Source organism: Solenopsis invicta, chromosome 5 (genome assembly GCF_016802725.1).
Source record: "Solenopsis invicta isolate M01_SB chromosome 5, UNIL_Sinv_3.0, whole genome shotgun sequence".
Classification (NCBI taxonomy): domain Eukaryota; kingdom Metazoa; phylum Arthropoda; class Insecta; order Hymenoptera; family Formicidae; genus Solenopsis; species Solenopsis invicta.
The window spans coordinates 16,909,743-16,933,414 of record NC_052668.1 but is presented as its reverse complement, the minus strand read 5'-3'; the positions used below and the strand labels follow the sequence as shown (position 1 = coordinate 16,933,414).

Here is a 23,672-nt window from a genome sequence, read left to right as displayed (position 1 = left end):
TAGATCAAAACAATATTGTCTCCTAGCAACAAAACTTTTATTGACATTCCATGAAATAAGAATATACTTCAGGATGTATTCATACCACAGATACAAGATACACGTTACTTTATCAAAAAAGATACATGTATAATGCTCTTTTTTTACACTTGCTTTAATCATAGATATAAATTTAAATAAGTTTAGACATGATGTAATCATACAAGAATTAATATAATTATACAATGAAAGGATATTATAAATTATTAATAAAAACTCTTTTTTTCTTGTCATTAAATGTAAAATTTTATCAACACTAAACTTGCAATGTTGGACGCGGTCGCGTTCGTTGAAATCGTTTTCCAAGATGAAGTGGCTTGTGAAACTGTGGATTGTCAAACAGTAATTCCTTTTTAATCGGTTCGTCTTTATCCGCTGTATTTAGTTATTAAGGAAAATAATTATATTAAGTATTCAATTATGTTTTATGAAAAATAAGATAATTGTCCCAAATACTGCATGCCAGTTGATACAACACATTTTTGTAGTATTTTTAAATGTATAATGAATCTTTCATCATTATTTAAATAAAAACTAAAAACCCAAAATAAAAGTAACATACTTGAGAAAACTGATTATTTAAATATAATGAAAGAAATTAAAATATAAAGTCGAAGAAATTTTATTACTGCTAATCATCGGTCAATATCTTGAAAACTACCCCTCACCTATTTCTTCATTCCCCCTCTCTACCACGATTACTGCTTCTTGTATCTAATATTACCTCTCTACTGTTCGTGAACTCAATACTTTTACTCATTCGTTTATATTATAGTCTAATTTAGCGTTAAAACATTCTTAACTTTTGGTAAACTAAATGACAATGACATACCCCATCAAAAATTAAACTTTTATAACTTTTTATTTTTTTTTTGTTTTTAAAAGGTTAAAAAGTTTATTCCCTTTTTATTATTTTAGTTTTATATTTTAAGGAACAAAAGTTGATGTTATGACAAAGGAATTATTGTTGTAAAGCATAGCATAGGTGGCATAAAATGTAAGATATTCTAAATGATTTGTCATGTTGAATTTTTCTACCTGGTTCGTTGAAGATTAATACATGACGCTCTTATACTTTTTATTTTAATACTGCAATTGACACAAGCGACAGTAATTGGGACAGCTACCTTGTAACGCAAATATGACGCGTTGCTTCTATTCCTGTAAACTTTTTGTACATACGAGGGGCGTTTGATAAGTAATGTAACACATTTTTTTTCTCAGAGCAGGATGGTTTTATTCAAGATTTAAATACACCATATTGTTTCCCAATTCTTTGGCCATAAAACCTTATTTTTCGACTAATCTTTGTTCAATTCTATAGCTTTACGCCCCCTTAATGTGAGAGCCTGTATACCGCCATGATACCACTTTACTGGTCTGTGTCTGAGCTAAGTTCTTGCATCAATAATTTCCCCATCATTGCTGTAGTGGAGTCCATCGTTCAGTGATCCAAAGAGATGAAAGTCAGAAGGGAAAGTTATTGATGCAGTAAGAACTTGGCTTAGACACAGACCAGTAGAATGGTACCATGGCGGTATACAGGCTCTCACATTAAGGTGGCGTAAAGCCATAGAATTGAATGGAGATTAGTCGAAAAATAAGGTTTTATAGCCAAAGAATTGGGGAACAATATGGTGTATTTGAATCCTGAATAAAACCATTCTGCTCTGAGAAAAAAAATCTGCTGTATTACTTATCGAACACCCCTCGTATATATAAATATAATATAAAAAGGATATTTATGAAGCAGTTTGAAAATTCCCGTGCCCAATGGAACTGGAATGCCCATTATGATTGATTCCGATACGCCACAGATAATGTCTTTTTGTCCGTAATAAGCCGCATCAAATAGATGATCCGCCGTTTTCTCAAACTGTAAAGAAATAACTGGTTTGAAAAAAGTGTTTCCAATTTTTCTTAAAGTACCATTCAAATTCAAAGAATAAAAAAACTAACCTTAATAGTTTTATATTATATTATAAAAAGAATGTAAAAAAGGAAATAATGAAAAAAAGAAAAAATCTTACCGATGCCAAGTTTAAAACTGATTCTTTCATTTTTGCTAAACCTTGTCTCGTAATACCAAGCACTTCCCCTCTGCTAGTCATTAAATCTGCCAAAAGCATTAAATGCCGATGATCAATGCTAATTCCGTGATTTTCCATTACTGATTTAATTTCTAACATGATGGTTGTTCTCGCTGCCTCTATTCCGAGCGTTTTGAAAACCTAAGATCATAGAAATACATCATCATAAGTATGTTTTACTCAACATTTGCATGATTTTTTTCAACTCACTTCTATAGTATTATTCGATGTCGTCTTCTCGCCGTTAACGCCACGTGTTGCCATAACTTCTCTAAAATTATCACCTTCTACAAATAATTTATATGTATTCGTTTTATCAAGATTTTCATTATGTACAACCACTCTATTAACTGAAGGCAAGCCCTACAAATAAAAATATAAACACAAGTTAAATCTTTTCTATATTATAAAAATTTATATTTTATACAAAAATATATAGCATGGCATATTTTTTACCTTTATTACAATATTTGGAATGGTCTCTCTCAATTGACGAAATGGAAAATTTGAACTGTCCTTATGTCGACTTGGTCGAATCTCAATAGTAGATTTGATTGTATCCACCGTTATATTCTGCTCTGTTAGCTTGAGTTTTGAAGCAAGGAATCTAGAGAATCAAATATTATTTATCATTATTCGAAAATACATCAGTTATTTTTAAGTTTAAAGTACTTTTAAAACGTCTTTTTTCATTATATGATAATAAAGCTGTGTTTCGAATAAAAAAATCTATAATTTTCGTTATGTATATACTATGGATATTTTCGATGTTGGTAATAAATATTGGAATGCAGCTTATGACATTAGACACAAAAAATTAAGTGAATGTTATTCTTGCGATATACAGGAATAAATTAAATTAATAATTGCAGTAAGAAAAAAGAAAAACAACACTTTTCTTAAACTTTCAAATATACTTACTTTTGCTTTACAGATATAAGATTAATTTCTAATTTCAACAATTTAATCCTATCGGTATCAAACTTTATTCTAAGGAAATGATCCTTGGGCAAATATATTTCTTCAATATATTCAGCTACATCTCCCAGAGTTGTTTTCTCGATTCTTGCCTTCACTCGCTCGGCAAACTCGGGATCTTTTTGATTGACCTGCAAAATAAGCTTACAATCAAATTTACATTCCACATACAACACGTGTATGCATTTGGAATAATATTTACCAAAGTCGCTGTTATAATAGGAGTACTAATTTTTGGACTAGCGTTAATAATTTCCTTAATACGCGGCACACCCTGCGTGATGTTCATGGACGCTACACCGGCGAAGTGAAACGTTTTGAGTGTCATTTGAGTCCCCGGTTCGCCGATACTTTGTGCAGCAAGCGCGCCTACAGCAGTACCCGGTTCTATCCTAGCTCTCATATACTTCTCCTTACATGTGTGAATAAATTCTACCAATTGTGAAACGGTGAAACGTTCGAGTTGTGAGACCACCGGCACATTTGATTTAATGTTTCTCCTAAAATGCGCTATCTTTGCCGCCACCGAATCATGCAGGAATGTGCTGCAAAAAACAACTTTAATTCATTAAAGCCACAATACTGAAATTCACTGAATTTATCGTATATTTATTATATATTATCTTACGTCAATGCCTTTTTGAATTCGTCACTCAGGCAATCATATTCCTCAGAGGATAGCATTTCATTTGTAGCATTCATCACATTAGCAGCACTTAAAGACTCTTCATTTTTATGTGGCTCTTTCGCTCTTACGTGATCATACACTCTTGAATAATCCACAGGACAGTCTTTACCTATAGAAAATATACATATTACTCCGTTTACACACACAAAATATATAATAACGTTCACATACCCTCCATATACGTAGGATCCAATCCATCTCCGCCATATGGAACCTGTATAATATCGTGCATGGAATTCCGCACAGTCATGTCGTAATGGATACACAGATCTTCTAAACTCTTGATCAATCGTCTCTGCATATATCCTGTTTCCGCAGTTTTCACAGCGGTATCTGTGAGACCCTCCCGACCGCCCATTGCATGAAAGTAGAATTCTTTGGACACTAATCCAGAATAAAATGAATTTTCCACAAAGCCTTTAGCATCCGGTGTCTTTAATCGTGCCGCAACTTGAGGTAAAGCACGATTTTCGAATCCATCCGGCACTCTATGTCCATTGATAGCTTGCTGACCTACACAAGCTGAAAAGAAAAATTGCATCAAAACAATAAAGAATAGTAATATCAAGGTTGAGTAAATTAATTCTTTTTTAATTAAATAAGTAACTAAAGTTAAAGTGTATAAAAGATGTATAAAATTAAAAGTTAAAACTAATTTAAGTTAAATAAAAGTTAATTTTAAAAAACATCAGTTTTTAATTGATTTTAGAAGTGATTGCCACCTCTTGGAAGACAAAGTCAAATCATCAGAGTAATTCTGCCCAGGAAAGTCTTTTTTAATAGACCGTTCGGAATCGGTGTTAAAACTGTAGGTCCATATATCTACAGATATATGCAGAAGAGATTGTTTACATGTTGACCAGCGTATGGCACGCGAAGAAGAAGAATCGTTATTACTTGAACGTACCAATCATTTGAGAGATGTTAATGAAACTGCCTTTACTCCCGCAGAGTGCCATAATGAGAGGAGTGTTGGTACGATGCAATTCTTTTAGGCATTCTTTACCAACAAGCTCACGGATTACCGAAAGTTCATTCAATATTTTCGTTTCTAGTGTTTCCTCTTCTGAACATCCAGGTTGACAAACGAGACGGCCCTCTTCCATTTCTTTAATATAGCCATTACATTTGCCGTAACTAAATAAACACAATTAGGATTAGTTATTCGTTTGAGAGAGCCTGTCAAAATTAAACTTGAAATTATACGTACTGTTCTTTTAACAGTATGTGTTTGGATTTGAGAAGACCTTGACTAGGTATAAGATCACCGATACCAAGAGAAATTCCTTTATCAAAATTAAAATGATTCGTTATTCTAGTTAAACGCCACATAGCTGCGATTGCAACATCTTCACCCCAATCGCGTAGCAAAATGTAAAATATATTTTGTTTCGATCCTGAACCCAGTACTGATTTATCCATTGTTCCCGCTAGAAGCTCGGAGTTGCGAATGATAACATCTGTAAATTTGATTTTAACAAATGTTAACGTTTTAATCAGGATAAATTGAGTTATTTTTTTAATTGAATTAACTTTAATAGCTTACATTTTATAAAATTAAACAAAAAACTAACTCGGTTAAAAGTTGTGTTAAGATTAAATTAAGTTAGATTAAATGTTAATTTTGAAAAATAATTTTTTAAGTTAAATTAGAATATCGTAATTTTTTTTTAATTAAATTATTCTAAATAACGAATTACAATATAAGTCAACAAATTTAAATTCAATTTTTTTATTTGATTAAATTTAATTTTTTTATTTGTAAATTAAGTTTATAAAAAATAACGAAAAAAATATATATTTTGTTACATTTTTTCTTTCATATTTAATTTTTTAAATAACTAAATAACTATTATTTAAAAATAACTAATTAAAGCTAAAAATAAATTTAGATGAAATTAATTAAGTTATAAGTTTTAACTTTCTAACTTCATTTTAATTTTTCATTTTTTATCTAGTTATTACTCAATCCTGATTGCAATGTACAGCTACAACTTACAGCCGTCATTAATGCAGAATTCCTCGTTTTCGGTATATGTCTTGCACTTTGTTTTTAGATTTGCTTTTATATTACATTCCATATTCGGTCGTATAATCAAACTGAATATTTGTTTGCCAGTCCACAGTTTCGCCGGCTTCATTATCGCAGGCGGAGGAAGAGTTACGATCATAGAAGCATCTGGACCGGCTAAGAGGCAAAGAGCTAATCTAGCTTGTTCTCTCTCGAGAAACAAGTCCTTCTGCGTCAAAAGATAAGCACCGGTGATAAAATCCTGCGTCGCTGCTATCAACAGCTCACCATTACGAGGTGTAACTAAATTGGATTTATTCTACAAGTAAAAAACAAAATATTTCAATACATTAATAAGCAATTCAATAATTTTATAAAAGTATATTGATTAATTAAAAAAGCTTTACCGCTAGTAAAACCAATGCTTCCGCTCTGGCTTCTTCAGTTTGTGGACAATGCAAATTCATTTCGTCACCATCGAAATCAGCGTTATATGGTGTACAGACGCATTCATTGAATCTGAATGTTCGATGTTCCATTACTTTGACTCTGTGTGTCATTATGCTTAATTTGTGCAAAGACGGTTGTCGATTGAACAGTACTAAGTCATCGTCTTTGAGGTGCCTTTCGACAATGTCGCCAAACTGTAAAAAAATGCAATAGTACATCAAAATATGTTGAAGTCCTGACATATTAATTTAATATGTTAATGTAATAACACAGATTATACCTCTAAATCTTGAGCGACTTTATTTCGATTGCCATATTTAAGATATCGCCTGTTTTGCGAGCTCTTATATTGTACATAGTTTGCTCCTGGGTGTATATCCGGACCATTTCTAACTAATTTCCGCAATAGTTCTATATTTGATGGAATGACCCTTTCCGGATATGTTAAAGTTTTTGCAACATGTATAGGTACGCCAACCTATGTAAAGAGATCCAATAGTATTAGATACATTGCAGCATCATTGCCGATTTGAATTTGTCATGAGACTTACCTGATCTATTCTGAGATTCGGATCGGGCGAAATTACTGTGCGAGAAGTAAAATCAACACGTTTGCCAGATAAATTACCTCGGAAACGACCTTGTTTCCCTTTCAATCTTTGTACAATACCTCTGCCATGCTTTTTAGGCTAAAAGAGTATAAGCAAAATTGATAGTAAAAAAAAGAGAAGGAAACTAGTCATTTCTTATAAATTTTTTAGACATTAAATACGAATCTTATTTCCAAATTGCTCCATTACGCACCAAATTGCTCACAATTTTGAGAAATTTACAGTTAAATTTTGAGAAAGTTGTAAAAAAGGCTATTTTCATACTTGTCCATTTTTGCAACTTTAACTGTAATTTTATTAAAATTGTCGATTCATATTTAGCATTTAAAAAACTATAGAAAAAAACTAGTCTTATTCTTGTGTTAAAAGTAAATTATTTTTTTGAATTACATTTTTAGAAAAAAATATGCAATTTTTTTCAAATGTTTATTAAGAAACTTACTTGCAAGCCTACAGGTATTCCAGAGATTTCACTATTAACGTAAAGACCACAATGGAGTTGAAGAAAATCCCAGTGTTCCATGTACATATTTATATTAACACCTTTTTGCCTGCGAATAGTTTCATTGATAATAACTATTTCTGACACTTTCATTGTCAGATAATCTTCATTTGTACCAGCCTTTAGGTCAGATAAAACGCTAGGTCTAATACAAATTGGCGGGACAGGCACCCTCGTCAGTATTAAATCTGCTGGTGATGTGCGATTGGGATTCATTAACAATAGACACCTATCACCTGTTGGAATTCTATTGAAAAGTTCTTGAACCTTAAAAAAAATGTATTTTAAAAATTATATAAATTCTACATGTAGAAATACATAAAACATTTACAATATTTTACGGTGTCCTTTCTTTAAATCGTACCACGTTTGGATATAGATATTGATCAAATAAACATCTATAGTTTTGTTCTACTATATTTTTATATTCTTTGTCACGTTCCATTTTTGGGTTCAACTCAGCCAACTTCTCTTGAATGATAGGATCTGTTTTCTTTAAATTTTTGTACTGCTCATGTATAATCTTGAGAAAGCCAGCCTTTTTCACAGGGCCGTTATTTGCTTTACAATACGGACATTCCGTCTTCTTCTTCGCTTTCTCCCAGATTTGTTTACGTAACGATTTACGCACTAAGTATCCTAAATTTGGATTTTCTATTTTGCGCTGATAAGGTTTCCTTTCCTCAGGCGTCAGCAGAACACAACCGCATCTCTGTGGAAATTAATTCATCAATATTGGATCACAAAATCATTTAACTCAATAAAATTACGTTATTACCTTGCAAATTGTCTGCAAAATTTGGATGATTGATCTGAAGTAGCCAATATGAAAGACTGGTAATTCTAGATCCAAGTATCCAAAGTGTCCTACACAGTCACTTAGCTTTTTACCACATGTTTCACAATCGGCTCCCATAGAACTCACTCCCTATGAACAAAAGCATAAGTACCAAAGCAATCCATAGACAATCAATAATATATTGTATATTCTTTTAGATAATTCAAAACAAACTCACTAAAGTCTCTTAATGATCACTATTATGCAATATTTAAATATTATGCAACATCGGTGTTGGATAAGTTAATAGTTTTTTAAGCTAAATTACATTTTTAATTTAGGAAAAAACTAATAAGTTAATGTGTTTAAAAAGTAACTAATTAAAGTTGAAAATTAATTTATATGAATTTAAATGATTGAAATTGAGTTAAAAGATATTGACTTTATTATTTAACTTTTCAATTTTATTTTACTTTTACTCAACTCTCAAGACTGGATTAGGACTTATGTCATCCTTATGCAATTAAATCATTGCCACCCTTATTCAAATGTAACTTAATCTAACTTAATTAAATTCTACATTTTGTTGGTTATTACTTTTTTGTATTATTTTATTCATATTATTGCAAGGTTAATTATAAAGTTAATTTTAAAAAAAATTTTTTCAAAAATTCTATTCTCATAAATTTTCTGTTTCCATATTCAGCTTAAATTAGCCTAAGTGCTAAGCCAACTCTGCCAATCTTGTTTGAAATAATTCAAAATAAACTCAATATAAACAATCAATAATATTGTGTAACAGTTGAGTATTTAAGAACTGTTTAAGGATTCTAGCCAAGGGAGAATGAAAAAAATATACAATCTTTAAGTACCATGCGCCTGTCAAGCACTCCATGCAGAGCTGGAGTGCGTGTTGCATCCTCATTGTATAAATTGTTAGAGACCACCTGTACATTGGCTTGCATGTGCATGTCAATCATGCTGTCCACTCCAAACGATATATGGGAGCTAGAGAAAAAAAATTCAAATAGAAGACCGTGCATGGCATTTGTATCACAATAACATCGCAATACAAATACAAATTTAAACCCAATATCATTACAAATTATTAACGATATTATTTGCTTGAAAGAAACGATAATACTTCATTCTTTAAAACCTTAGTTTATATCGAACACTTTGACATATGTACTGGCAAATGTTTACAGTTTTACACGTGTACTGAAGATGCATACTTTTGATTCAATACGTCTGCTTGATACGTTTTGTACCAGACTAATACATCATCGTTTACTTCATCGAACTAAGTTAATTTATTACGAGTACTTGTTATGCAAACGACTGGTGTAACCGGCCGATGTAAACTAGGTTAAATTAGTTAAAGCAAATAAATTTACATACACTTTGCTGGCAACATTTGCCTCCCTGAACTGTTCTTTCACCATGCTTGATCTTGGCGTAAATAAGCACAAATAGTCAAAACAGTTCTCGATGATTAGTTCATTTTAATCTTGCTTCTTCAGATTGAAACTGTCAATCACGTTCGAAAAGAAAGCCTCTCTGTAGCGAACACGTGTTTTAACCTACAAATGTCGTTGACAGACTATTAGCACTTCTTTCCCTATTGGGTGCATCCAGAATGTCCAGATACGTAAGTGCTCACTGAATGGCTAAGTAGCAGTTGAAAATGATTGGTAGGCTCCAAAGATGAGAACCAATCATTTTTAACATTTAACTGTTCCGTGATCAATTGATGCATCTGGATGCTCTCATTGGTCGCATTCAGGAACTTAATAGTTGAGTGAGTTTCGGTGTTATTGGTGTATTCTTCTAGATCTAATAATCTACTTCTTCATCTTGTAGCCAATGAATACGTTCGAAGAACTATCATGCGACAAATAAAACATTATTCTGAATTTGCGCGCTATTTGCATCGATTCATGTACAAAGATGCACAAAACCGGGCCGTAGGAAAATTGACTGCTGTGTTTTTGCCGTACGGTAACAAAACTCGACCGATTAATGTCGACGTGACAATTACGTGTACACGCTGGTCGAATATCGGCGAGATACTGTGAAAAATGCCGCGGGTAGGTAACAAGAGTAACGTTGCAAGTACTATTAGGTTAATTGTGCTTCTTCTACACTGATTTCACGAATGTCAAACTCCAAAGATATCACGTGTCATTTTTGCAGGATATCAGATCTTACTTTACGCCGATCGCGACTTCTCACAAGAAGAACAGCGAGCCCGGTGCTCCAAAGCCCCAGAAGCGACGCGTCATTTCATCGGACGAAGATGAGGAGAAGCCCAAGTTATCTGTAAAACGCTCCAAGGTGTTATCTCTGATGTTATCTACGCAGTCGCTTTATTTTTATAGATATCTCTTCCTCAGTAAAAAATTTTTTCAGAATTTTTATATAAATTGATTGAAATAAGCATTTTTTTTAGAAATACTGAGTCTTTATTTTTTTTTCTTTTTTTGGAATTTGTATATTTGAGTTCTAAAGTGAAATTTTTCTTTTTTATTTTTTTGTTACTTTTTATAAACTCAATTTATAAATAAAATATTAAAATTATTTGATGATCCCATATTTTGTTATTTAGAGCAATCTAATTTTGAAAAATTATGATTTCTAATTTAATATAAGTAATACTTTTTAAAATTAATTTTTTAATTTAATTTTTACATTAAGTTAAGTTGTTCTTAATTTAATGTTTAATTGAGTTATTTTTTTGTTCTTACAACTTTTAACTAAATTAATTTTATAAACCATTAATTTAGTTAAAGAAAAAAATTAATTTACTCAACGCCAATTTTTAATTAAACATACATCAGTTGTAAGTCTGAAAATTTGTAAGTTGAGTTAATTGTAAATAGAGGGATATTTGTTTTTGACATGATTATTTCTACAATTTTTTTTATTACTTGCAATATGCCAATTTGAGTAATTAATTGCAAAGGTTGTACGAAAGACAAAGAAAGCTTCTATTCTGTCTGACTCCGAGGACGAAGCATTTGTGAAAGATGATGAGAAAGATTCTAAACAATTTAAAGCAAGTAAGAAAAATGAGAGTGAAAAACCACGAAAGGCAATACCTTCCAATGAATTATTTGGGAAGAAACCAATAACAAGAGTAGAAGAGACAACAGTAAACCGAAAATTACAGAAACTGGTAAATATCATAAGTATGAAAACAAGAAATATTTTGTAGCTTTTTGGAATTTATTTTGAAATCTGTAGGAATCCGAGTTTCATGATGATGAAGATTTTGATGCTGTGCTTAAACAATTGGATAGATTTCAAGATGCCAAGGTGGTACACAGTAAGGAAAAGGATAATAGTGTCAAAAATACAGATACTCTTAACAAGTCTGAGGCTGCAGTTAAGACAGGTATGTCCATTTCATTAAGTCAAATAGATATTATTACATAATTTTGATATAACAGAACATTTACAGAGGTGGATACTAATAAAAGAAAACATGATACTTGTTTGAAAGATTCTAATAATAAAACTAATACGAATACATTAAAAATTGAGGTGGAAAAATCTAGTAAAAATGGACATTCAAAAATTGTCACAAGTTCTCCTTCAAAATTACAAAAAGAGAAGAAAAATAGCTCTAATGATGACTTGGATATAAGCAACAAATACGATAAGAGTTCTAAACGATTAAATTTTGACAATTCAAGAAATAATTCAGCATCTACTTCAGAAGAAGACAAAGATACAGGAAAATCACCAAGTAGAAAGAAAGCCAAAACAGTAGATTTGTTCGAAGAAAGAATAGAAAAGAAGAAACAGCGTGCTATAATGTACGAAAAATATCTTCAACGAGGCGGCGCCAGAAATCCTGGTTCAAAAGAGATTCCTACAGTAAGAGATTACATATGTATAGCAATAATATTAAGAATCACTTCAACCAGTATTAGACCAAATTTAATCAATTTATCAATAAATAATTATGATTAAAATGAGTTCTTATAATAAGTAGTTCAAATTGCCTTGAAATAAATCTTAGCAATTAATTGAATTTTCAATTAGTAAAATAAATCAATTGAAGTTAATTGTTATAATTGAGTTAGTTTAATCGATTAACTGAATTAATTCTAATAAAAATTTAATTATTAATTATTAGTATTAGTTATATTGATAAGATTTTCAATCAATTCACCATTTTTAGGGTGCCACAAATTGTTTAGCCGGAATAAGTTTCTTAATTACCGGTGTCTTAGATTCCTTAGAAAGGAACGAAGCTGAGGACTTAATACGGAAATACAGTGGCCGGACTGTAAATACTGTATCAAGCAAAGTAAATTATGTTATAGTAGGAGATGAGGCTGGCCCAGCTAAATTAACAAAAGTATAATACATTTTTACATGGTTATATATGCATGTATATTTTGTTTGTTTGGTTACATGAAATAAGTTTTTAGGCCAATAGTTTAGGCATCAAACAAATATCCGAAGATGATCTCCTAGAAATGATTCGCACAAGACCAGAAGGTAAAGCTAAAGATATTAAGCCAATTGTGACGAAAACGAAATCCAACGTGATAAAAACATTTAGTGAACCTGAGAGCGTTAAATTACCATCACTGAACAAAGAATTGTTAGTTTCACCTAAGAAGATAAAAACGTCACAATCTTCACCGGTGAAAACAGAAACGTCGTCACCAGTATCAAAACAGGCTTTAGATACAAGTAATACAGAACAGGTAAACCTAGATATCAATTTCACATAAAAGCACATAAATAAAAATAATATAAATTACATGGTTGAGTAGTAACTAGTTAAAAAATTAATAACTTTAACTGTTACTTAATTTTAAATGAATTAATTTTTAATAAATTTATTTTTACAATACATGAACTTTTATTTATTAACTTTTTTCTTAAATTAAAAATTTATTTAAAACTTAAAAGCAAAAAATTGTAAAAAAAAAATACATTTTTATATAAAAAATAATTTTTTTTGTTTCTTATAAATTTAATTTACAAATAAAATATTAAATTTATTTAATGATTCATGCTGTAATTATTTTGTTATTTAAAATAAGTTTAGAAATTTAATTTATTATAAATTATTCTAATTATTCAGATTATTTTAATTTATTATAATAAATGCCTTTCATTAAAAATTAACTTTTAATTAATGCAACTTTTAAATAAGTTACAGTTTTTTGTTTATGTGATATGATATAACTAATTTTAAAAGTCAATAACTTTAATGTAATTTAGTTAAAAAGAACTGTTAATTTATTCGACACTGATAAAATAAATTAAAATAGAGTTTAAAATAATTTTTTTTGTTATTATATTCTTCTAGATAATTACAAGCATTGGATCAGAACCGTTAGTTGAAAAGTACAGACCCAAAACTATGAAACAGATTGTAGGTCAGCAAGGAGATAAAAGCTGTGCACACAATTTGTACATATGGTTACGTGATTGGCATAAAAATCGTCAGGATCCCAAAGTCAAAAATGGCAGTATGTCAGCTTTTTATCATTGTCTTTCTAATCAAATTATATTGATGATAAAACGAAAATATATTATTTTAACTTAATTTCTGTTTTAATAGCTGCCAAGCAAACTCACGGACAAAGTTTCAAGGCTGCCTTACTGTCCGGTCCACCGGGCGTTGGCAAAACAACAACTGTGCAAGTTGTTTGTAAAGAATTGGGATACGACCTTCTAGAATTCAATGCTTCTGACACGAGAAACAAGACGCTTCTGAAAGAAGCAATCTCAGGATTATTATCTAATACTACGATGAAAGATTATGTCACAGGTGAACATTGATAATATAAAATCTTGAAATGATCATATTATTTTCTCATGCAATACATTACAGGTACTAAACAAAAAATTACGAGCAAGCATGTGCTATTAATGGATGAGGTCGATGGTATGGCTGGCAATGAAGATCGCGGTGGCTTACAGGAATTAGTTGGTTTAATAAAACACACGGAAGTGCCAATTATCTGTATATGTAATGATCGATTTAACACAAAAGTGAAAACGATTTCTACGCACAGCTACGACCTGAAGTATTCGAAACTCAGAGTGGAACAGATCAGGGTACAGTTCAGAGAATTTGTTCAAATAATGTTTGTTATAACGTAATTGATATTATTACGATCGAATGGGGATGTGCTTGGAACTCGGAACGGTTCCCCGTTCCGAGCACATCCTCATTCGATCGTAACAATATGAAAGAAGATCATCTTCTTGAAGTACGTCTGTTGACAGCTTTGAATTGTATTTTGTCTATTGTCTCGAACAGTTTGTTTCTATTGAGTGTGGATGCTGATTAGAGTTATGAAAGTTCGTGCGTTCAAAGCTTTGTGTTTTATTTTTTGTGCGTATGCAACGCGAGTGCGAGTGAGAAAGCCAGATGCTACAATATGATTTAAACTTATTTTTCTTTACAGAGTTCTATGAAATCATTGTGTTTTAAAGAGAACATTAAGATCTCGACAGAGGATCTCGATCGTTTAATTGAGTCGACGAATCACGACATTCGTCAAGTAATAAATCATCTGGAGTTTCTTAGCAGTCAAACGTCGCATGTGGAGACGACTGATAAAAAGAATTCAAATAAGGACTTTAAACTCGGTCCATTTGATGTCACAAAAAAGGCATTCAATGCAGAGGAACAAAAAAATATGAATCTGAATGATAAGATTGGTTTATATTTCAATGATTATAATATAGCGCCTCTTTTTATACAAGAAAATTATCTGGGAGTCAGATTATTTCAAATGTCACCGTGAGTATATCATTACCTTTGTATATCAAGAATTTATGACCAAGAATTAATAAACTTCGTTACATTCGCAGTCGTCAGAGATTAGAAAGAATTGCTAATGCAGCTGACAGTATATCCCAGGGAGATCTCATCGAGAAGTTAATGAGAAGCAATATGATGTGGAGTCTACTCCCGATACATGCTTGTTTTTCGTTCGTTATACCAGCTAGCGAAATGTCGGGAAGCTCTGAACCATTGATACGATTCCCGAGCTGGTTTGGTCGAAATTCGAAGGCAACGAGATTTAACCGGTATTAAAAATAAAATTATAGACTTTTTTATTGTAATATGATAAATTATGATTGTACCGGTTTTCACTATCAATACTTTGTTTGCTTAATGTGTCTAGATTAATGCAAGAGCTAACGACACATACACGACTAGCTACAGGTGCAAGCAAGGATGCCTTGAATATGGATTATTTGCCCCATATTCGAAATGCCATTATAAAACCTCTGATAGATAATGGGACGGATGGTATAGAAGCAGCGATAAATATTATGGGAAAATATCATTTAACCAGGTTCATATTTTATTTATATTGAATGTATTGAAAAACACGAACATATAATACATATACTGATATTGAATTTTTCTTTAGGGAAGATTTGGATTCAGCAATAGAAATTTCTCTTTGGCCAGGAATTCATGATCCTACGAGTAATCTTGATAGTAAGGTATGTACAATGTTAATAAATATTAGAGTTTGGTAGTAACCTTAGTTAAAAAGTTAAATAATAATGAAGGTAAAAAATCCAATAACTTTTAATTATTGTGATATTTTTTAAAAGTTTAATTACATTTATCATTAATGTGTTAGGTGAAAGCAGCGTTTACGCGTGCTTATCAAAAGAATCCTCCTCCATTGCCATATGCAATTAACAGCACTGCTACAGCAAAGAAAAAATCTACACAGAACAACGATTTTATGGAAGAAGAAGAAGAAGAAGATAATGAGGATGAAACTGATGATATTGATTCCGATAAGATGATCAAGGCAAAGAAATCTAGTACTAGCAAAGCAACTGCTAGCACTAGTAAAACTGCATCGAAAAAAGGTGGCGAACCTGTCAAGAAACGCGGAAGAGGACGCGGTAAAACAAAATAGGAGATAAAATATTACAATATTAAAAGATGGAATGCATATTTTATTTAAAACAAAACTCGAAACAAAATCCGTTACGAACATTTGTTCATTATTCGAAATGGTCAGAACGCATTTATTTGATCATGGAATAATTTCATACATTAGATTTATTGCACTACAAAACGCAGTATTTTGTGTGATGTTCATCTCAAAATATATTTCCTATTTTTATTTATTAATGGAGAATTTTATTCCAAAAGTTCATCAATAGCTCTAGCTCATAAGCTCTCCTCTCGTTTGTACACATTCTAAAATGACAAAAAAGCAATTAAAATGATATATTTCAGTTGCTGCATAAAAACGTTTGATGTAAATTATATACATAATATATAAAATATGAACAATAAAGCTGCTTAATGAAATATTTTATATCTACATTTGATACATACGTTTCTTAGAGGGCTTCCATCCAATGTATTCATTAGTTTTCTTGTTTTCTTCAGTCAACCAATCAGTTAAAGGTTTGAAGTATTCCAAAAGTCCACTCGCGTCCATTTGTCTCTGACCTGAGATCTTTTCCATCGCGTCTGGCCATGGTTTCGAAGAACCCAACTCCAACATAGATCTATATATAAAAACAAACGCAATCAGTGTCTATCTGAATTATATTCTTATAATGTGCTATATCTCAAACTTACTTCAGCAGATTTCCGGCATCCTTACTATCGTAAATATCACATTGACTTAACAGCTTGGCATCTGGATTATTTGGATCGTATTGCTTCGCCTTGGTGCACAATGCCTTGTGGAACTGGAATTGTATCACAAAGCTCACGTAGTATCTTATATACTCAACGTCCGCGATTATGTGATATTTCGCGCCAGGATCGAAGTCTTCTTCCGTCCTATCCACAGGAGGTTCAATGCCCTGGTACTCCTCGGTCAGCGCCCACCTTAAAGTAAATAAAAATTTCTTTTTAAAGAAAATCTTTTAATTTAATTTCTTGATAAATTTGATTTATCGAATCGAAGAAGAATAGAAAGTAAGGAAAAGAAAATAATATGAGAGAATAAATTTGTGTTCATTCAAAATACTGACCAGTTACAGTTGTAATTATCGGGTGTGACTTTTCCCTGGAATACGTTCCAACGCCATCGGTCCATCATATAAGCGAACGGCAGAAAGACGATCTTTTCAAGACTCTTTACGTAAAGGTGATTGAGAAGTGCCTCATAATCAGTTGAATCATCCTTCAGTAGACCGATCTTCTTGAGATGACTAGGGGTGGACACGCTGAGAGAAATAACGTCACCGACCGCCTCGTGAAAACCTGGATTTGCGCCCTCCTTGAAAACTGCAGGTTGGTTTTTGTACTGCAGATAATACTCGATGTGACCCATCTCGTGATGTGCCGTCAACAAATCCTCCATGTTAACGCGCGAGCATTGTTTAATCCTGAAATCGTCACCATCATAGAAGTCCCACGCGCTCGCGTGACAGATCATATCTACGCCTTCCTGTTTTGTTAGAATCGATCTTTCCCAGAATGTGTCCGGCATAGGAGACAAGTTGATCGAGGTGAAGAAGTTCTCGGCGAGACGGAACATGCTCGTCGCATTGTAACCTGCTCAAAAAGTTGTAAGGTATTACAAGAAGTGTACAGTAGAGAAAATCAGCTAGAAACGAAGCGCTTTAGTACACAAGTTTCAAATATAAACTTGCCTTGTTCGATCATAGCGGCGGTGACGTCTGGCAGTTGCTTGCCTGGGAATGGTACGGTGAAATCTGCGATATTCGCCCAAGTCTGCGCCCAAGGGTTACCCAATAGATGGGCTGGGATTGGGCCATCCTTGGAAACGATGTCTTCGCCGTATTTCTTTCTGAGCTCGCGCCGCACAAAAGCATGCAGTTGCAAATATAGTGGCTTCAATTGTTGCCACTGAGTCTCTGAGAAAAAATTCTATGGGTTAGAGTTTTGCTATTTGATTTTTCTATCAATACTTCTTCATATACGAATGTTGTTGCGGATAATCTTACCAAGTTGCTCAGTGAAATCGTCAGCCTCATACTCCTTCATCCAATATGCTGCGTAATCAGAGAAGTTATTGAGTTTCGCTGCGGTGTTGGCTAGCTCAACATACTTAGGGTACAGAGACTTGACTTTTTCGCCTGATGCTTTCCTCCACTCCACCCAGATATGCTTCAACTCCTCAGGGTCGCGACTGGTCATCAACGCCTCAGTGATTTCTGGCTCGAGCGCAAGATCGCACTTGTTCTTGTTTTTATAATCACAGATTTTTGCGGTACTGTAGATATTTTCCATCTTACTGATCGTCATTTCGAACTCCTCATAGCTCTGGAATCATATATCATTCAGTAGTAGGGTTAAGTAGTAATAATTAATTTTTTTTAATTTTTATTTTATATTCTCTCTTACATCTTCAGGAAGAGCGGCAGGTCCAAGTACACCGAGCTTCTTGAACTGCCTTTTGAGAGACTCATCCGCCAAGTCTCTCCAAGGGAAAGCGTTCACTTCCTGAGCAACCTGCTTGGAGACGCGCGCCGCATCTGCAGACACCTTTAGCTTTTCTGCCAGATTTTCATCCGACAAATTCGACGCGTACTTCCATCCGGCGATACTCTGTTTGTTATTCCATTCTGCAATAAGCCCATCAACACGTTTTAGGAGTTCTTGAGCATTTTTCAGATTGTCGGCAGTCTGTTGATTTGTACTGAGGTCTGCTGCATCCTCCGTCGGCTTAGTTGCCACCAGAGTTATAACTGCTGCTGTCAAAATTCTAATAATACAATTATATTTTATTAATAATCTTAATAATTATTTTATAAAAACAGAGAAATTCTAATGATTGCCTTTTTTAAATCGTAACCCTTAGAGGGATATACTTTTTTTCTTTATTGTACAGATTTTTATTAATATTTGTATTTATATGTTTGTGTTGTGTGTGTGTGTGTGTGTGTGTGTGTGTGTGTGTGTGTGTGTGTGTGTGTGTGTGTGTGTGTGTGTATGTATGTATGTATGTATCGTTAATTACAAATCTAAAATTAAATTTTAGAAATTTAAGGTAGCGAATTCAATATGATTTAACAACTCTTTCATAGTAATTATTTTTACTAAGTAAATTTGTATATTTTTGAAGTTCTTTTTGGTCGCTTATTATTATAATCTAAGATTAAACTCGAAAAATTTTAAATGATATATGGATCTAATATATCACCTAAGTAAATTGATAATTTTAATTCAAATGTTTCTTTTCTCTTAAGTATTGTATTGTGTTTGATTTTTTTTTATGTTCTGTAAACATTAAACATCCAATACTTTAAGACATATATCTTCGGATGCGACATTGCTCAGCGGAATACAACACGGTGCTAAATAACATTTCGCGAGGTCGAACAATAATTTGAAAGCCTCGTCGAGGCGCGAAGTATACTCGTCCGGCGTATATTAACTCGTTAGATCATGAATGTCGTCGTCATGCATCCGGATATATTTGACGTGAATGCCGGCCACGACATTCCAGGCATGCAATGATTATATCGGAAATGATCGTGAGATCGCTTATCACACGTCGCGAAATGATTAAACGGCGTTAAATAAATATTCTGCGCGAAAAAGACAAATAACAAAAATTATTCGATGTTATAGATAAACTATTCCTTATTATAATCAACATATAGTTAAGCACAAAAAAGTATAGTGATATTACATAGTTTATCTTTTTATTAATAATATTAATAATTTTTAAAATTATGAATTAGTGTTTGTCAATTATAAAATATTTAAATGCTTGTTAGCATTATTTATTATTAAATTGACTTTTAATTTAATAACGTGATATTATATTTCTCGTTCAATTTAGATCTGTGTTTTAAGACCGAAAATTTATTTGGCGCGCAGTTTTATGAAAAAGTATATAAAATCATACAAAATAAATATCAGCACTAAGATCCATATAATTTTATCAAACTATTGTTCTGATATCACAAGTCATCCAAGTAGAACAAGTCACAGTATTGATAGTATACTGTGACTTGTTCTACTTGGATGACTTATGATATCAGACACATATTGACATAAGTTAAAATGTCACTAATAAATCATGATTGATTAAAAAGTGACTTTTAATAACCATTTTGAAATCATCATTTTAGTGTTATGATAACATTTTATTTTCAAATTTATTATATGTAATAGATTTTAGAAACATTTCTTTGCAACATTTCATATCATATTTTGTAGAATCCTTTCAGAATTGTTGTACATAAAATTGTGAAAAAATTGAAACTTCTCTGAAAATTTTCTACAACAATCTACTGTATGAATTTGGATTTTGTCATGACATCAATTCTAGAGTTATCAAATCATCGAATTCACTCTCGTGAAGACGTACACGTTATGTTAATGAATTAACGGGATACTTACAGGCGCAGCATGTCGATTCACCAATCCTTTACGAAACAATTCGATCTCTTGTGGTTTTAGTGAAGGGTTTCACGGATGTTCTCCGCAGCTACGATTCGTAACCGCGTCTCCCAATCGTCGACTGGCCTCCGAGAGCGAGACACGTTATCTTTTATGTAATTTCCCCACTGCGCGGACAACATTTGATCTCGCACTCCTGCGTTCTCCAATAAATTCGGATCCTGTCGCTCGGATCCTCAGCTCGTCGCTTTGACTATCTAGATAGTCAAAGGTTCATCCTCTCGTCTGTTTGTCATTTTCAATCCAATTGTTCGTGTTCCACAATTTTCATGCTCTTCAGTCGATTGTTTTAAACAACGATGAGAATGTCCATGGTGTAATGTCTATCTTTTTTATCACTATAAATGCCAGTCATGCCAGTGTTTTATCAAGTTGATAACTTTTGGTCGTGTTTCGATGAATGAAACTCTAATAATTTTACAATATGTGAACTATAGATTTTCACTGGCAAAGTATATATATCGGAACATGAGCTTCATTATTATTCCAAATATATATTTTCATGTAAAAATGCCTTAAAAAATCTCTTTAAATTTCGTTTTGTCGTGTCCAATTTTCCCTACGTTCATAATCATATTATAAGGATTTCCTCATTTCAAAAAATTAATCATAGTGTAAAGCAAGACATTTTGCTTGCCCGAATAAACCCTTAAACTTAGTACATATTATATTTGCCTCGCACAAGATTGCCTTGCTCGTTATCGATGTCGTTAAATACTATATATTCGTAGCATATAATCTCTGGGCTGTACAAAATGAGTTTTGGATAAATAAGTTCTGATCGGCGCAATGCATTCGGCAACAAAAAGTCGGCAAGCCTTGGGGAAAACGTATTGTGATGGAGCCGACCACTTTTGTATATTGTTTATTGTCGTGAGATGAAACTAACGATTAACTCAGCATTAATAAATGTCCAATATAAAAGCGCGTATATATCGTTCTCTGACCAGTTTCACATTCTGGACTCGTGGGAACGAGCGTCCTCGCCGTTGTCCTCCAATTCTTTTCGCTTCACTGGCGCCTCTCCGAGCCGAGGTCACGTCCTGGACTCGATACCAATCCAAGGGCTAACCGTTACGATCACGGAATAAAAGATCGTTCATTATACAAAATTTTGGAGACATTTATGTAGTGTGCTTTAAACTGAATCCTCTACTCAGCTCTGAAAGACAAACATAAAAATTTTAAATTAATTATAAAAAAATTTGTTCTCATGATCAGCATGTATCTTATCTGGACTGGATTTCAATCCTTCAATAAAAATAATATTATTAATCTTAAAATTTGGTTTCTCTAAAATAAATTCTGAGAATATTATTTATTTGACTAACCTTAATTGAAATTATATTCTTTAAAATATTTAAAATAAGAGAAAATAAATTTATGAAAGAAATAGGTAACAGAAAGTTTTTAATTTTTCATTATTAAATGATACAATGTTATAGAACGAAGAGATAATATTTACAGATAAGTTTTTTTTTAAATGGAAAAATACTGACGCATTAATGGAAAGATACCTTCTTGATAGTAATTTAAAACATCTGGTTTGGAATGCGCATCCACATCGTCGGTTATCGATGCATTTTTAATTTAAAAAAAAATTAATTGAAACACTGGGTTCTATAACACAACAAAAGAATTCAATATTGGTGACGGCGGGGACATTCAATGTCAAGAATGTCGTAAAATAAATTAACTGTAGATTTCGGGTTGAATGTTTGTTCAGGTTGCAGGCGTAAATATTCTTTCTTCGTCGGAGCGTAGATAAGATTGTGGAAAATTTTCATCCGCCGCCTATAAAAATACGAGACACTAAAAAAGTGAGCCATCTAAGAAGAATATTTCATTAGTTGATTTTGACCAGTAAACTTCTAGCTAAGAGAACTATGCAAAATCAGTACACTTATCGTGCACGCTTCCACTTTTATACAATTCATATAAATGAAGCTCATACATTATCAAAGCTTTTCGAATCAATATAACGAAGTTAAAAAATAAAATTAATTAGATAAAGGCTCTGATGACGTAAATCAAAGGAGAGATAAAATACCAATAAGAGCCGACATTGGATGTTAGTGTGTAATATATATTGACTGTCAGTCGTTAACAAATACATATAAACGTTTCGATCCGCAGTTTGGATCATCTTAAAAAATAAATTTGCTTAATGGAACAATAACTTATTTAATTTACAAATATATTTTTTGTTACTTTTCTCTTTAGCTTTTCATTAAATTATACATATGTATTTATACCTTTTTTGTTTTATAATTTTTAATTAAAAAGTTTTTTTTACAAAAACCAAGAAAAATATAAAAATTCAAAATTGGAAAAAAAAATATATATATAAGTAGTAACTATAAATTTTCTGAGCCAAACAAATCCAAAGAGTTTTTTATTTTCTTTAATATATAGGTTTATTAATTCATTCAAGATATTAATCAAAATCTAAAATTTTGTTCTTGTGTTTATTGTACATACAGAGAATTACTAAATATATATAAAGACAAAAGAACTTTTTATAGCCTAATTTGAAAAATTTTGTAAATAAAAATAAAAAAATTATTATTTTATATTTTAAATAATATTTTCTTATTTATCTTTATCGTTATATAAAAAGGTAAATGTAAAATATCGTATTATAGAACAAATTAACAGTAAATATAAAACTACAAAAGCTAAACAACCCAAGAGGTATTTTTTTCTTTTAAATACGCTCTTAAAATACTAATCAAAATCTACAATATTGTTCTTTAATCTTATATATTCGAAGAAAAATTACTCACAATCAATCATACAATGAACAGTTTGAAATTGAATATTATTTGTTTCCTGAAACAATCAAAATTTTGAATGTTTGATTTTTTGCTATCTGATTTTTGTAGGAACTCTTCAATTATTATTAAAATTACAGAAATATTTTGATAATTGTAATCCTACAATTTAAATTCAGTGACAAGATAATTTGTGTTTTATCTCGATGTAGTGTTTCCAATGTTTTTGCCCTCTTCTTCATTGAACTGTTGCGCAAAATTTGTTTTGCGCCAACTAATAAGACCGTACTAGATTTCACAAGAATTCAAGATATAAAATTTGTAGGACATAGTATGAGA

The 23,672-nt window shown here is 31.9% G+C and overlaps 3 protein-coding genes across 4 annotated transcripts; 1 reads left to right on the top strand and 2 right to left on the bottom strand.

The window, feature by feature from the left end:
- Nucleotides 1-15: 15 nt before the first annotated feature.
- LOC105205809 (DNA-directed RNA polymerase III subunit RPC1) lies at nucleotides 16-10,256 on the bottom strand. 2 transcript variants are annotated; one of them, XM_011175330.3, is made up of 21 exons: nucleotides 9,811-10,256; nucleotides 9,549-9,730; nucleotides 9,020-9,155; nucleotides 8,148-8,297; nucleotides 7,734-8,081; nucleotides 7,310-7,636; nucleotides 6,808-6,945; nucleotides 6,537-6,734; nucleotides 6,214-6,450; nucleotides 5,795-6,125; nucleotides 5,006-5,255; nucleotides 4,703-4,932; nucleotides 3,967-4,317; nucleotides 3,736-3,904; nucleotides 3,310-3,652; nucleotides 3,051-3,238; nucleotides 2,586-2,736; nucleotides 2,340-2,492; nucleotides 2,070-2,270; nucleotides 1,782-1,915; nucleotides 16-416 (listed from the first exon to the last, which is right to left on the bottom strand). In XM_011175330.3, exons 2-21 carry the CDS (start codon nucleotides 9,590-9,592, stop codon nucleotides 296-298), a joined length of 4,200 nt encoding a protein of 1,399 aa, XP_011173632.1. In that variant the 5' UTR covers nucleotides 9,593-9,730; nucleotides 9,811-10,256; the 3' UTR covers nucleotides 16-295. The 2 variants fall into 2 exon arrangements, with proteins under 2 accessions (XP_011173632.1, XP_025987632.1); XM_026131847.2 differs by lacking the exons at nucleotides 8,148-8,297; nucleotides 9,020-9,155; nucleotides 9,549-9,730; nucleotides 9,811-10,256 and having other exon boundaries at nucleotides 7,701-7,840.
- Nucleotides 10,229-16,489, top strand: LOC105205815 (replication factor C subunit 1). The gene is made up of 15 exons (XM_011175336.3): nucleotides 10,229-10,237; nucleotides 10,344-10,484; nucleotides 11,113-11,325; nucleotides 11,394-11,544; nucleotides 11,611-12,029; nucleotides 12,337-12,516; nucleotides 12,590-12,871; nucleotides 13,483-13,645; nucleotides 13,738-13,947; nucleotides 14,011-14,237; nucleotides 14,591-14,928; nucleotides 15,000-15,218; nucleotides 15,317-15,490; nucleotides 15,569-15,644; nucleotides 15,788-16,489. The coding sequence occupies exons 1-15, from the start codon at nucleotides 10,229-10,231 to the stop codon at nucleotides 16,073-16,075; spliced, it is 3,090 nt and encodes a 1,029-aa protein (XP_011173638.1). The 3' UTR covers nucleotides 16,076-16,489.
- On the bottom strand, nucleotides 16,095-21,038 carry LOC105205813 (angiotensin-converting enzyme). The gene is made up of 8 exons (XM_026131849.2): nucleotides 20,500-21,038; nucleotides 18,493-18,853; nucleotides 18,093-18,411; nucleotides 17,778-18,002; nucleotides 17,154-17,679; nucleotides 16,753-17,007; nucleotides 16,504-16,679; nucleotides 16,095-16,362 (listed from the first exon to the last, which is right to left on the bottom strand). The coding sequence occupies exons 1-8, from the start codon at nucleotides 20,508-20,510 to the stop codon at nucleotides 16,328-16,330; spliced, it is 1,908 nt and encodes a 635-aa protein (XP_025987634.1). The 5' UTR covers nucleotides 20,511-21,038; the 3' UTR covers nucleotides 16,095-16,327.
- Nucleotides 21,039-23,672: the final 2,634 nt, after the last annotated feature.